The following is a 15,774-nucleotide window of genomic DNA, read 5'->3' as shown; positions in this document are numbered from 1 at the left end:
CTCACAGAAACCATATATCTTTTCAATTTGATTGGGTGATTAAAGCCCTCAAATCAGTTTGAAATTTCAAATTAAAAATACTAATTTACGCATAAAACTAAAATAGAGATCTCTTGAACATAGAAATGGGATAATTGTTTTAGTTTTTTTTAAAGAAAACAAAGGCTATTTATCTTATTCTCACTAGGCTAGCTGATTAAATTTGACTTCTTAGTGTAGAAATACTTTCAACATAACTTGTAATAAACAATTTTACTCCTAAAGTAGGTATAAAATTGTTCAATTTTACCATAACGATAGAAACAATTAGAAGAATAATGTAATTAGAAGAATAATATTTTACATTAACGTTTAATTACTGGTGATTAGAATAATATTTCAGCAGTTTAGCTGTATTGTTTTGAAAAGAATCTTTTAATTGTTTATTATTTTAGGGATTTGATTAGTATAAATATTATCTCATTTTCATCACCAAATCAATCAAACTAATCCATTATCAAAATCTTCCAATCCCAATCAATTATCATAATGCTACAATTCCAATTTCCCTCTTCAGAATTAGCAATAATCTCAATTTTAACCCTCTTCTTCCTTATTCTAACATTGAAGAAAATCAAAACAAAACATTCAACCCCAAACCTTCCCCCAGGTCCATGGAGACTACCACTATTAGGAAGTATGCACCATTTAATCGGAGGTTTACCGCACCAAAAAATGAGAGATTTAGCCGAAAAACACGGCCCAATTATGCATCTTCAGCTCGGCGAATTTACAAATATCGTCATTTCATCTCCGGAAATCGCTAAACAATTCCTCAAAACACATGATTCCATCTTTGCTCAAAGGCCACAAATGAGTGCCGCTAAAAGTGTTACTTATGGCTACAAAGACGTCACTTTTGCTCCGTACGGAGACTATTGGCGACAACTACGAAAGATTTCAACGACGGAATTGCTCGCGGTGAAACGCGTTATGTCATTCCGATCAATCAGGGAGGAAGAAACAACGAAGCTCATCGAATCAATTTCATCGAGTGCTAATTCGGTTATCAATTTTAGTCGGGTGATCACGTCTTTAACGTATCGAATGACTTCGAGAGCGGCTCTCGGGAAGATATTAAAAGGGGAAGATGTGTTTATTACATGTTTAGAGAAGATAATGATGGAATTAGGGAGGGGGTTTAGTATTGGTGATGCTTATCCTTCTATGAAATGGATGGAGATGTTTAGTATGACAAGGATTAGAGTTGATAAACTTCAGAAACAACTTGATGGGATCTTTGAGAGTATACTTGATGAACATAGAGCTTCTAGAAAGAATTGTAATGATGAAGATGAAGATGAAGATGAAGAAGATCTTGTAGATGTTCTTTTGAATCTCCAAGATAATGGGGATCTTGAAATACCTTTAAGTGATGACTCCATCAAAGCTCTCATCTTGGTTAGTATCTATTTTTTTTAATCTTATAAATTTTTGGTTTGCGAATTTACATTGATTTTTTTATTTTTTTATTTTGGTAAAAAGCACAATTAAACCCTTAAACTTTATCTGTTTTAAGGATTAAACCCATGATCAATTATTTTTCTATATTGAACTCTTGATCATTGATTCTGTTAATGTTTTCGTCGAGTTTGGACGGCACGCATCGTTAGGGCCATTCGGCTTATTGACATAGACAAATAAAATTAAGGGTTTATTGACTATGATAGATAGAGAGTAAAAAGTAACAAGAAATTATTGAAATTAATTTCCAGTAGTTCTTCCAAACTCGGTCTTCTCCTCTCCCATTATGTGATTTTTAACATTAGAATCGCCGATCGATCTTCTCCTCTCCCAAACTCGGTGGAAAAGTTTAATAAAGCCAATTCCATAACAAAATCAATGATCAATGGTTTAATATGGAAAAATAATTCATTAGAGACTTGACCCTTAAAACAGGAAAAGTTCAGAAGCTTAATTACACATTTTTTTTTTTATTATTTTTTAACATTGATTAAAATAAATCCAATTGCATGCAACCCTTAATTATAGAGATTATGGAAATGGTTGTTTAACAAAGGTTACTTCTTGTTAAAATAATGATTTGAAAAATCGATAATGGTGATTCACGAAAAATGTAGTTCTAAAAGATTTCAATTCTTGATTATTTATAATTGAGGAGAAATATTTTATTATACCATAGGTCAATACATCCGTCAAATCAAATAGTAACACTTCTACATATTTATTTTTTAACATCAATCATCTCTAATTAATTGGTATACAACATTTTTTTAATTGATTGGGTATATTACACCCGATGTATAGTAGAAGTTTCTAATTTGAGATTGTGCTTACTCATTTTGACTTCGTCAATAGTAAAAGGTATTATACTAGCTAGTAAAGTGCAAAGTATAGAGACCATAATACCATAGTTGAAACTTGAGGGGTTATAATGAAAGTAAATATAAAATTTAAGAACCATGGATGTAATTTACCCTTAAATAAATGGCATTTTTTCTATCAGATCACACTTTACAGAATCTAGACATTCCATTTAACTGTTTCAGCAAGCAGACTACTTCAAGTAGTTATTCTTTTATTAGAAAATTTTATAAATTTTAGACAACAAAAAATTGGTTTTATGTTTCCAATTATATTAAAAATTAACTTATTTTGCAATATTTTATTTTAAATAAATTCCACAATTGATTTGGTAAAAATGCTCAAGCTAATATCATCAATTTTAACAATAACGTTTGTCCTTTTCGTTAAAATCGATTTTATAAATTTTAGACAAATAATCGGCTTTATATTTACAATTATATTAAAAAAAATACTTATCTTGCGATATTTTATTTTGAATAAATTATACCAGAGAAAGATTGATTTGATAAAAATCATCTTGCTTAACCGTAACATTTGTCCTTTTTATTAAAATCTAAAATTTTATAAATTTTAGATAAATAATTGGTTTTATGTTTGGAATTATATTAAAAATTATCTCTTATCTTGGATATAATGTTTTGAATAAATTCCATGAAAGAAAGATTGATTTGATAAAAATCGGCTTGCCCATGTTATCAAAACCGTAATATTCATCTTTTTTATTAAAATTGAAAATTTTATAAATTTTTGACGAATAATTAGTTTTATATTTGTCATTATATTAAAAAATTCTCTTATCTTGTAATATATTGTTTTGAATAAATTCCACAAGAAAATGATTGATTTGATAAAAATCATCTTGCTCATGTCATCAATTTTAACTGTAACATTTGTCTTTTTTATTAAAATTGAAAACCACAAGTAATAATAATTTGTCACAACAAAAGTTCCACGACTCCCAAATCAAAACCGGAAATGCCATTTGTTTTTTCTTTTTTACTTTTCCTATATACACCTTTTCAGTAGATATATCGGGGTGTCAGTCTAACTGGAATACCTGTAATCTGCACTCTCTGATTGCCAGCCTTTCAATTAAAAACGTTTTCAGTAGATATACCTAATTAATTACTTAATAGAATTTAAACTCGAGACATAAATTAAACAACTGACGTCAAATCAACCTTAATTGGTTATATAAATACGCATTTTAATTTGTTCATTACATTCTCGTTGAAAATTGATTAATATGAGTTAAAAATAAATTCATAATTGTTTAGTTTTATAAAATCTAACAAGCCTATGCATATTTTATTTACAGGACATGTTTCTTGCTGGTGTAGATGCTTCAGCTGCAACAATAGAATGGGCAATGTCTGAACTGATAAAAAAACCCAAATCAATAGAAAAAACCCAATCAGAAATAAGAAACAAATTCAAATCAAAACAACACATAAACGAATCAGATTTACAAGAATTAACCTATCTAAAACTAGTAATCAAAGAAAGTTTAAGACTCCATCCACCTGGACCATTATTAGCAAGAGAATGCAGAGAGAAATGTGTGATTAATGGATATGATATTCCTGCAAATTCTAAAATCATTATCAATGGATGGGCTATGGGAAGAGATTCAAAGTATTGGGATGATCCTGAGGAATTTAAACCAGAAAGATTTGTTGATAGTTTGGTTGATTTTAGAGGGAATAATCTTGAATTTGTACCATTTGGTTCTGGAAGAAGAAGTTGTCCTGGAATTGTGTTTGGGTTAGCTAATGTTGAGCTTCCACTTGCTAAGTTGTTGTTTCATTTTGATTGGAAAGTTGTTGATGGGTTGGAGTTTGAAGATCTTTATATGAGTGAAGAGGTTGGAGTTAGTACTAGAAGGAAATTTGATCTTTGTATTGTTCCTATTCCATATCTTCATTCAAGTTCATCCAATTAGTAAAAATTGTGCATGTTTGAGTAATAAAATTGTAGGAGTTATTATGGAAGGTTTTTTATTTGTTAAATTATGTTACTAGGAATTAATTTTTGCGTGTTTTGTCACAGATAATAATAAAAACTATGGTTGATTAAAAAAATCATATAGTTACTGATTTATATATAAATGACTAGATTTTTTGTTGTCAAAACGAGCACTGTTTTTCTTGATATTCGTAAAATTGATATAATTTCCTGTTAACAACTACAAAAATGAAAAATTTCAAATGTTGACAAGCACAGTGATCGTTTTGGCAACAAAAAAACCATTGTCATTCATCTGCAAATCAGTCCACATAAGTTTTTTTTTTTAATTAACCCTAAAAACTATTCTTAGCTTTTACATATAGGTTTAAGCCTTTGGGTCAATTGACTCTTTAACGTGATATCTTAACTCCTTAGGCTAATTGTCGTGTAGGGATCCTCTAGAGTTGAAAAGCCTCTCGAGTTGGTGGAGTTGTAATTTCAACCATTAATTGCAACATTAATGGATGGGATTTAATTGATAAATTTTAATATTTAATTAGTGATTTATTGATCTATCAAATCTCATCCATTTATTTTGTAATTAATGGTTGAGATGCCTATAACTCCACCAACTCTAGAGGATTTCAACTCTAGAGGATTTCTAGCCTGTATTGTCATTGATGGTTCAAATATCGATATTGTTAATAATAGAATATCAATATATGGTGATGAGTTATTAGGATTTGAACAATGATTGTCTCCTAGATTATGTGCTGGGAGCGGTCCTTGAATACATTCCGAGGTTTCGATCTGGTTGTTCTTATTTATAGATATTGGCTGAAGCTTTTAAATTAATTACAGCTAAACCCCGCCTTGCCTCGGCCCGGTTAAGCTCTTGGAAGGGTTCCTAAGTAATAATGGGGACCTTTTTGAGAGCCTTGGGCCTTCTAGTTCGACAGGGACCGCTTCGGGAGCCTTGGGTTTTTTGGATGGTCCAAATGCTTCATTATACGGTAATTAAAATGATTCTACATAGCAAAAACGGTGATGAGTCCGGACTTGAATGATGTCACTTTTGAAATTGATGCAATTAACCAATCATGTGAGGCGATATCTGAGGTCGGAGATATATTGTAACGATCCGGTCCGGAGTGGGTGGCGCCGGGGTAGAAGGCCTGAGCAAGGAACGGCCCTAAGAGATGGCGATGGGGACAGGAATGAACTGAATCCCACATCAGAAATGGAGAGGGAGTGATTAGGGCTTATTAGTAAGATGTGAATCCAATACATGCAGACGCGTTTTAAAGCCGTGAGGCCCAATGTGTTGGATTTGGGCCAAAGAGGACAATATCTACATGGTATTGGACCAGGGTGTTACAATTGGTATCAGAGCCGACTCTCCACGTACGATGTGTGGTTCGGGGACGAACCAGACGGAAGCTGGTGGGCCTATAACGACCCGGTCCGGAGTGGATGGCGCTGGGGTAGAAGGCATGAGCAAGGAGTGGCCCTAAGGGATGACGATGGGGACAGGAATGAACTGAATCCCACATCGGAAATGGAGAGGGAGTGATTGGGGCTTATTAGTAAGATGTGAATCCAATACATGCAGACACGTTTTAAAGCCGTGAGGCCCAATATATTGGATTTGGACCAAAGTGGATAATATCTACATGGTATTGAACCAGGGTATTACAATTGGTATCAGAGCGGCCCTAAGGGATGGCGATGGGGACAGGAATGAACTGAATCCCACATCGGAAATGGAGAGGGAGTGATTGGGGCTTATTAGTAAGATGTGAATCCAATACATGGAGACGCGTTTTAAAGCCGTGAGGCCCAATGTGTTGGATTTGGGCCAAAGCGGACAATATCTACATGGTATTGGACCAGGGTGTTACAATTGGTATCAGAGCCGACTCTTCACGTACGATGTGTGGTTCGGGGACGAACCAGGCAGAAGCTGGTGGGCCTGTAACGACCTGGTCCGGAGTGGGTGGCGCCGGGGTAGAAGGCCTGAGCAAGGAACGGCCCTAAGGGATGGCAATGGGGAGAGGAATGAACTGAATCCCACATCGGAAATGGAGAGGGAGTGATTGGGGCTTATTAGTAAGATGTGAATCCAATACATGCAGATGCGTTTTAAAGCCGTGAGGCCCAATGTGTTGGATTTGGGCCAAAGCGGACAATATCTTCATGGTATTGGACCAGGGTGTTACATATATAACAATGACAATTACTCTGTCTTCTTAGTTCGAAGGCAACCTAACAAGATGTCTCACGCGTTTGAGCAGTCCTCTCATTTTTCATCTTGTCCTGTTTACTTTGATAATTTACCAAGTTATATTTCGTCAGTAATGTGTTCAACTTGCCCCATTGAGGCTTCTTAATGAAATTTGAGTTAAAAAAAAAATGATTCCATAGTGTACACGCTTCAACTTAAACACATGCATATAAAAATATGTTAGGGGTTATAATAAAATCTATTTTTTGGTATTGCCAATGAACTTAAGTTTTTAAGTCGAACGGGCTCTTGCATGTTTTAATTTACATTCTCAATTTTGATTCTACGAGTTACCTTTTTTTCTATTATTACCTATGTGGCTATGTAACATATATAGTATTAAACATTTTCAAACTAAACTATAATGTGAAACATTAAAATGTTTCACAATTGTTTTAAGAAGCTTCGTATGAGTTTAAACCAATTTCACGCCAGTAAAATAGTTTCAAAGTGAGTAAAATTTGTATGAAATGACATTCAAACCTATTGAAATACAAATTAAACGTTGGACTTAATGTAAGTAAAATAGTGTGAAATTGTAACTCAACACGTTGAAACTCAATTATAATTTGATGAAACTTTGGATTAATGTTTAAAAATAGTTTTAATCCGTTTTATATGAGTTTTAATCAATTCCACCAAATTTCACATGAATGAAATTCACGTGAAAGTGAATTTAAACTTGTTTAACCTCATCTATAATTTGATAAAAACCTTAGAATTAAAATTTCATTATAGTTTTAATTAATTTTACATGAGTTTCAGTCAATTACACTCAATTTCACATTAGAGAATCATGTGAAAGTGAGTAAAGTTTTTGTGAAATAAAATTTAAACTTTTTCAACCTTAATGTTGTTGTTTGATTGAACCCTTGAGACTATAAATATATAGGGAAGGTGGCCATGTGTATTTTCTTGTTATACTTTAGGCTAGATTATAATAATGAAGGTCGCGGCTTCCACTTTTTGACTATTTGGAGTGCCTGTATTGTTTTTTCTATATGATTTTTAAAACAATTTATGTTTAACATGTGAATATATGAATATTATAATAATGCATATACATTTAAAATTATTTAAGAACTTTTTATTAATTTTATAATAACAAAACAACAAATATTGCACAAATATATAAAAACAAACCTACCTGGAAGCTAAGAGATAAGAAACAAATGTAAATATAAAAAAGAGAAATGAAGAATATTTACAGAAGGTGAAGGTCTTGGCCTGTTGTGTGATGGGATGTTTCCTTTATCGGACATTAATATAAGATCTATTATTGGATCGTAACTACCATGTTAAACTTTTAGTTTAATTGGTTCTATCATATGATACTAGAGTGTTTTGGACCAAACTAAATCCGGGAGAGATTTCATAGAGCTAAAGAAAATAGCTACAATCCAATTTTCATATATAATGTATTTCAATTGAAAAGAAAAACATTAACACTAACAAAACAAACACCAAAACTACGAGGATGAACACGTTGATACGACTATGAAGAAGATCTAGTTACTTTTTTCTTAGATAAAATGACAAATCTGTTGTTATTGGATTTAAGATTTAAGAAAACCTCTCTCTCATTTTGCAAATTTCTTTTTTGTGATTGCAAATCAGAGTTTTCACTTGGGAACCCTACAAGAGGTATTTATACTGTGAAATTAATCTTCATAGTTCGTCATTCTGTTGATACGATTATGATGTTTGATTCATGTTTTATAATCTTGGACTTGATTAATTGTGCGTTAATCTATTAATAATTCAACAAGCAGGAACAAGAAAGACAAACTTACCTTCTCCATTCTCCTAGTAGATCTAGTTACTTTTTTCTCAGATAAAATGATAGATATGTTGTCACTGACCAAAAAGAGCATTACCATAGATCTCAAAGCCTTTCGGAGTTTTCGGCTTCTAGAAAAATTTTGAAGCAAAGATTTCTCCCATCTGCCTAAAAGATTGTAATAGATGAGTCGATACCTCCATTTGTTAATGGAATATCATAATGTTGTAATTAAGATGATTATATGTTATATATACACACTTCAAGCCAACATACACTTGCATAGAAAGGTAATAAAAACTATTTTTGAATCTTACCAATACACATAAGTTGAAGTCAAACGGTTTAACACATGCATTCTCAACTTAGATGTAATATATATTGGATTTTTTTTTTCACCCGAGTGATTAAGTAACTACATTTTAAGCAAGTTGGAAGAGAGGATTTTAGGGATAATTTAAAAGTTCAGATGATCAATCAACTTTTTGATAAATTAGGGTGCTTAAGCCAACAATATATAATTCATGAAAAATGAATGGCATAAATGTTATTATTGATTTAGACATTAACTATTCATTTTGCATGAACAAGTCATCTTGTAAACATCTAGTACAATTTCTTCTACACATGTATAGAGGAAATAAACCCAAAATATCATAGAGACTAATCAAAACAAGAAGTACATACTTGAGAGAATATGAACTTCACCCATGGCTTAAGGAGAAAATGGAATGGAAACCAAGTAAAGGTCTTCTTTTCTGTTAAGGGTACCACAAAAAAATTCCGTCATATCAAGAGTCTTTTGTGTAATTCCATCAAGAAATTTCCAATCGAAATGATATAATAAGTTTTCCAAGAGAAGCTCAAGGTAAACTACGGCTAATGTCACATCTAGACATATCATTTTTTTCAGCACCAAATGGTATCATGGCCGTCCATAAGCCTGCCAATGAGTATCAACAAATCCACTAATAGGTGAAGGAAACTCTTCAGGAGCGGAACAAAAAACTAAAGGCAAATGTTGATGTGCATCGGAGGTACATTTAGCTTGTAGTTGGGGATGAGGTTATGGTGTATTTGAGCAAGGGGCAGCTCGCTAGCGCACCAAGTAAAAAACTTCGGCTAATGAGGTATGGCCCTTACAAAGTCACCAAAAGGATCACTGACAATGCCTACCACATTTCTCTTTTGAATTGGCTAGGTAAGATGTCATCGTCGTTCAATGTACGTGATCTTAGCCCATGCCAACCGGATGGTCCTCTCGAGTTTACTAAGGATGAATTTGAGTACAACTCTTTCGAAGAATGGGAGAATGATGAGGGAATCTCCTCACACAAGTTGTGTGAGCCAGTAGCTGGACGCAGAATTCACAGAGGGCGAGCCACATGACATGTTAGACCTACACACGTCGTGTGGGAGCCAGACGTATCACCTTATTACATGCCTTGTAGGAAATAAAGGGGTATTTCGTCGAAGATATTCACCAACAAGTTTGAGCCCAAGGCTCACGGAGGAAAATAGTTCAAAACAAGCCACACGATGTGTCAGATAGACCACACGATATGTCAGATAGACCACACACCGTATGGACTGCCTTAGCCACCAAGTTCTGCGTATTCTTGGCCAAATCTGCCACAACTTTTTACTATTTTACCACCCGATATTTACTGTCTTGCCATTTAGGGTTATTTGCTATTTTACCACTAGTTTAATTCCTCTAAATTTACCTCATTATCTTATACTATCTTGTAACCCTAGTAAGTAAGGGCTTTTGGATAGTTTCTTACCTATTGTATAGAGGTATTTAAGGTTCTTTTTGTGAGGGAGAAATAAATTTTTATCAATCAATACAAATTTCCTCTTGAAATCAAGGTTTCTAATCTATTTGGGATTAACTCCTACTAGTTAGCTAGTCAATAAAATATCCTTTGTTGATTTAAGATTAAAATCATCAATATCGTCATGAATCTTTATCATGAATGGAGCGGATAGAATTTACATTAAAGCAAATAAGAACTTCATTTTTAATATGTTCTAATCTATAATGTGAATTATGTAATATTGCGAGGCGCATGAAAAACACATTTTCCATGTAGCTTATTTATTTGCAAGGAGTGATTAAATTACTACATTTTAAACAAGTTGAAGCTCTATAAGAACACTTTAAAAGTCCAGAACGCTAATCAATTTTTTTAATAAGTTCATGAGATAAATTATTTATTGAGCCAACCATATTTAATTCACAAAAAATGAATGGCATACATGTTATTATTGATTTAGACATCCACTATTCATTTTTCATGAACAAAAGTCAGCTTGAAAAACAACTAATACATTTTCTTCTACACATATATATAGAGGAAATAAACCCAAAACATCACAGAGACTAACCAACACAAGAAGTACATACTTAACAGAATAGGATCTTCACCAATGGCTTAAGGAGAAAATGGAATGGGAATCAAGTAGAGGTCTTCTTTTCTGTTGAGGGTACCACGAAAAAATTCCGTCATATCAAGAGTCTTTCGTGTGATTCCATCGGGAAATTTCCAATCAAAATGATATAATAAGTTTGCCAAGAGAAGCTCAATGTAAACTATAGCCAATGTCACGCCTGGACATATCCTTTTTCCAGCTCCAAATGGTATTAATTCCATATGTGCACCTCTATAATCAATTTCACTATCTTCAAATCTGTCTGGGTTGAACTTTTCGGGCTCGGTCCAAACTGTCGAATCTCTTCCGATCGCCCAAACATTGATGTAAACTGTAGTGCCGGGAAGAATCTCATACCCATTGACTTTAGTTTTCTCTCTGCATTCTCTTACAACCAATGGTCCTGGAGGATGTAATCTGAAAGCTTCTTTGACAACATTTCTCAAGTATTTACATTCTTGGATTCTTGATTCGTCAACCCTTCCAATTTCACCGAAGATTCGCCTCACCTCTTCTTGTGCTTTTCTCATTGTTTCCGGTGTCCGCATCAGCTCCGCCATTGTCCACTCTGTAATTTTCGAAGATGTATGGCTCCCAGAAAGAAACATTTCCTAGATTAACCAATCGAGTTTCCAAATTTTAAGTAAGGAACCATTTAGGAAATACGAAATGCTAGGATTTTCAACAGGGCTAAGATTCTCAATCCCTGTTAGGGATCCATCTAATGAAAACAAAAAACTGTGACCATAATGAGAATACGATATTTTTGCTTCACATGATTTTATCTACAACTTCCTAAAGATTTGAAAAAATATTAATAATTTTATATTTCTATTTTTTTTATGGTTTTTATATGTGCCGCTCTAAGAGCTGTATATAAGCATTAAATATTTAGTGTTTCAATGCAGATTTAGTATTTCAATGCATATTTTTTTTTTGTGATTTATTTCAATATCATTTGGTGTTTCTGTGTATTATTGAAAATTAGTAAAAATATTTTATATATTTAATACTTATATATAACATTTAGAGCTGCGTATATCAAAACCGGTTTTTCCAATGCTAATATGATTTTATACTTGATAGATTTAGTCATAACATAAATTATAATATTTATACACATAATTTGTTTTTAATTAAAATATAAAATTATTATAATTATTTTTTTTACTTCGGATTTTATTTTATATAAATTTACTTTTCAATTAATATTCTAAGAAAAATAAAGAAAAAAAGGGAACCATTATCATTAGCTGTCCATACTCCACCATGCTTATAACTATATAAAATGTTTTAAAGTCAAATTTTGTTGTGCACTAAAGCAAGTGAGAGGGTATATTACACAGGTGGCAACTTAACTTTATGTTTACTAACATTTGACCACTTAACTTCAAAATCTAACATATATATCACTCAACTTTATATTTATTAATATAAAAGTAACTAAAATTTGCATTTACTAACATTATGGTCATTTATAAAAGTAAACAACCTCAAATAGAAAATTCGAAGAATTAACATTATTTAAAACCATAATTCCATAAAATCCCGTTTTTAAAAATTCCAAATCGTCATTTTCAGATCCTTCTATCTCTAAATTATTACTTTCGCTTAACCACCAACAATATCTAAATTTCCTCAAAATCAAAAAGTTCAAGAATTAGAGGTTTTTAGAACCATATTTTTTTATGGAAACACGTTTTCTAAAATTCCAAATCACCATTTTGGAATCTTTCTCTCATAATCTAACAATAAATAAACTGACTTTATATTGAAAAAGTTGAAAGAATTCAAATTGTTAAGAATATCATTTCTATTCGCTCTACAATTCAGGATTACAATATAGAATCTCAAATAGCCTTTTAGTTTGATTCTTAAGTTAAAATTTGAGTAGAGAGAACTAAAAATCAGCTCAGACTCTTAGTGGCTCATCAAATCACTGGGAGGCTCTCCATCATCTCTATCTCTCCGCCTCTTAGTGTCTCCTAACTTTATTTTTTATTAATAATTTATTATTAGAGAGTCTCTCTCATTTCACTATTGGTAAATATAACAATCATTAATAATTTTAATTATAAAATAATAAATAAGGATTGATCATAAAAAGTACTGTTGGAAATGATATACCTTATTCACTCTTAAATCACTAAGAGTCAGTTATTTATATTATTTTTAGAGAGTGCGCTAAGAGTCTTTTAGAAATATTCTTATGTTCTTATATTCGACATAAACAGACAGAAAACAATAGAGTAACATTACCATTTTTCATCATATTATCACTGTTCTGAAAACTAAGATCTGTTTCGTTAAAAATCTAAGAAAATAGATAAAATGACAAAAAAAAAAACATTAAGGATGATAAAAGATATAAATCTTATAACATGCTATAAAGGTGGGACTAATGAATTATTTACGGTAAAAACAAAGTGGAGTGGTGATGATATAATTGAATATACTAACCAGCATATTGGCTTTGATCTGTGCAGTTGTCAAAGGAACATGAAGGCCTCCATTTTTCTGAAAATCCAGAAGAACCTGCAAAAGATTCTCTCCAATGGTAGCCTTATTAGCTTTATGTTCTTCCAAAATTTCATCAAGTACAACATCAATCTCCTTATGTTCTTTCATCATCCTCGCCTTAGCTCCACTCAGATCCGCAATAAACTTAAATCTCGGAAACAAATCAGCAATAGTTCCATCAACAACAGCCTCCCTAATCTTATCCAGATTCAATTTCTCCCTAGATTTACAGTTCTTCCCAAACGCAGTAATCTGAATAATCGAATTCGTTAATCGATACACCGTCTTCGTCAGATTCGTCGCAGATCCACCATTAGACCGAAGAGATCCGATGAATTTTGATATCTGTTCTTCCCTAACTGGTTTAAAAGAAGTTACTCTTTTAGCACTTAGAAACTCTAGCGTCGAGATTTTCCTCATTTGTCGCCAATAATCGCCGTATTCAGTGTATGCAATATCTTGAGCATCATAAAATGTTATATCTAGAGCCATGGTGGATGGCCGGCCGGCGAACTCTTCGCCTTGGATTTTGAGGACTTCTTTTGCGGTTTCTACTGAGGAAATTACGACGGCGGGGATTTGGCCTTGTTGAATGCTCATGACAGGGCCATAGGTTTTGGATAACTCTGCTAGGCGTTGATGGACTGGTGCGCCGGTTAACTGAGGGAGGTTTCCGATGAAGGGATATTTTCTTGGACCTGGTGGAGGGACTGAGTTGGGATCGGTTTTCTTCCATAGTTTTAAGAGCATGAAGATGAAGAGGAGGAAGGTGAAGAGGAGGGGAAGAGGAGGGGTTTGAAGAAGTAGATCCATTTTTTGGTTTTGGTAGAATGTGCGAAGGACTTGATTTCAAGTATGGAAGTATATATTGATGGAGTGAGACCTTAGTTTGTTGTTTTGTTTAGTAATTAAAGCAGGAAAAAGTACGAAAAAACAAAAAAATGCACGTGGTTTAAAAGTGGTATGTGGTTTAAAAGTTTACAAATAAAGTCTGTAGTATTTTTTATTTACAAAATAAAGTATTACAATTACACAGTTAAGTTCTGATTACGACTAAAGACATTTTTATCTTAAAAAAAATTATTCTTATATATCAGCAAAATATAATCTTTGGAAAAAAACAACTTCCTAAATCGAAACAATAAATAATATAGTGGAATTTTACGTTTTTTTTATTAATCTGACAGTTTATGAACTAAATTGATAATTAAATTCATTTTACACCGTTTCAATTTGATTTTAGGATCTGTGTTTTGTCAATATATAAATATAATTGAAAAAAAATGAAAAAAAATACTCTTATTATCATAAATTACTTAAAAGTTTAATTTTAAATACTTTATTTTGTAAAAAAAAAGCATACCACATACCTCTCTTTGCAAACTTTTAAACCACGGACATCTATTTGCAAATAAGGCAAACCACGAGCATTTTTTTCGTACTTTGCCCATTAAAGTAATTAATGTAATTAAGTAGTGCTTATTGTGGTGAAGCTCTTAGCCTAGTGGTTGAGAGCTTACCTATGCCTTGGGAGGTCATGAGTTCGAATCACATCCGAGTCTGGTGGGGATTTTTCTTTCTTCTTTAAAACGCATTGCGCAAATTTTAAAAAAAAAAAATTAAGTAGTGCTTATTGTCAAGGAATCACTTAGATACACGTGAATATCAATTGAGTTACAGTTTGTTGTTAGAAAATGTTGGAGACTCCACTCAATAGTAGTAGGGCTCGAGCTGAGGTGGGAGCACAATTGGCTTGTGCGCTTTCGGCTAAGACCCATTCTCATCGATGACCACTTGGTCTAATAAAATGTTTTAGTGTTATGTTAAAGAACCATTTGACAAAAAAAAAAAAAGAGATAAATTACAAATTTAGCTTTATGGTTATGTACAAGTATATTTTAGCTTTCATGTACAAAACAATGCAGTATGAAACGAAACAATAACAAATAGTGTAATTTCAAGCATAGTTTACAGTATGACTAGAATCTTTCTAAATAGAATAAGATTTAAAAACTTTATTTTTAATTGAATCATCTTAAGGAAATGTTTGGGAAAAGTACAAAAATAAACTTTGTGCTTTGGACCATTTTCAAACATAAACCACAGGTTCTAAAAGTTAACAAACATGCACCTTGAGGTTCATTCCGTTAGTAAACATTGTCCAAAAAGACTAGTGGTCAGAAGCGTATTTTTGTTATTTCATTTATTTATATATTTTATAATTTATTTTATTTTTATAATCTTAAGCTTTACTCAATCCCCTACTTACACCTTAGCTCCCATCTTTCTCTCACATATGATGCCTGATGGACAGTGGCGGAGCCAGGATTTAAGGTTTAGAGGGGCTAATTTTAGTTGTGTAGTTTGCGGTATTTTTTTAAAAGTCCAGCCCATTAGGGCTGGGCAAATTTTTTTTAGCCTTTAGTATGATAAAACTGCT

The 15,774-nt window shown here is 32.5% G+C and overlaps 2 protein-coding genes across 2 annotated transcripts; one reads left to right on the top strand and one right to left on the bottom strand.

Moving 5' to 3' along the window:
• The first annotated feature begins 476 nt into the window (after positions 1–476).
• Positions 477–4,396, top strand: LOC136211244 (cytochrome P450 71D445-like). The gene is made up of 2 exons (XM_066002711.1): positions 477–1,440; positions 3,686–4,396. The coding sequence occupies exons 1-2, from the start codon at positions 529–531 to the stop codon at positions 4,307–4,309; spliced, it is 1,536 nt and encodes a 511-aa protein (XP_065858783.1). The 5' UTR covers positions 477–528; the 3' UTR covers positions 4,310–4,396.
• Positions 4,397–10,547: 6,151 nt separating this feature from the next.
• LOC136220910 (cytochrome P450 726A27-like) lies at positions 10,548–14,185 on the bottom strand. The gene is made up of 2 exons (XM_066008753.1): positions 13,275–14,185; positions 10,548–11,425 (listed from the first exon to the last, which is right to left on the bottom strand). Exons 1-2 carry the CDS (start codon positions 14,145–14,147, stop codon positions 10,817–10,819), a joined length of 1,482 nt encoding a protein of 493 aa, XP_065864825.1. The 5' UTR covers positions 14,148–14,185; the 3' UTR covers positions 10,548–10,816.
• Between the last annotated feature and the right edge of the window lie 1,589 nt (positions 14,186–15,774).

This window comes from Euphorbia lathyris, chromosome 1 (genome assembly GCF_963576675.1).
Source record: "Euphorbia lathyris chromosome 1, ddEupLath1.1, whole genome shotgun sequence".
NCBI classification, from domain to species: Eukaryota; Viridiplantae; Streptophyta; class Magnoliopsida; order Malpighiales; family Euphorbiaceae; genus Euphorbia; species Euphorbia lathyris.
The sequence above is the reverse complement of the archived record's forward strand: the minus strand, read 5'-3'. Positions and strand labels throughout refer to the sequence as shown.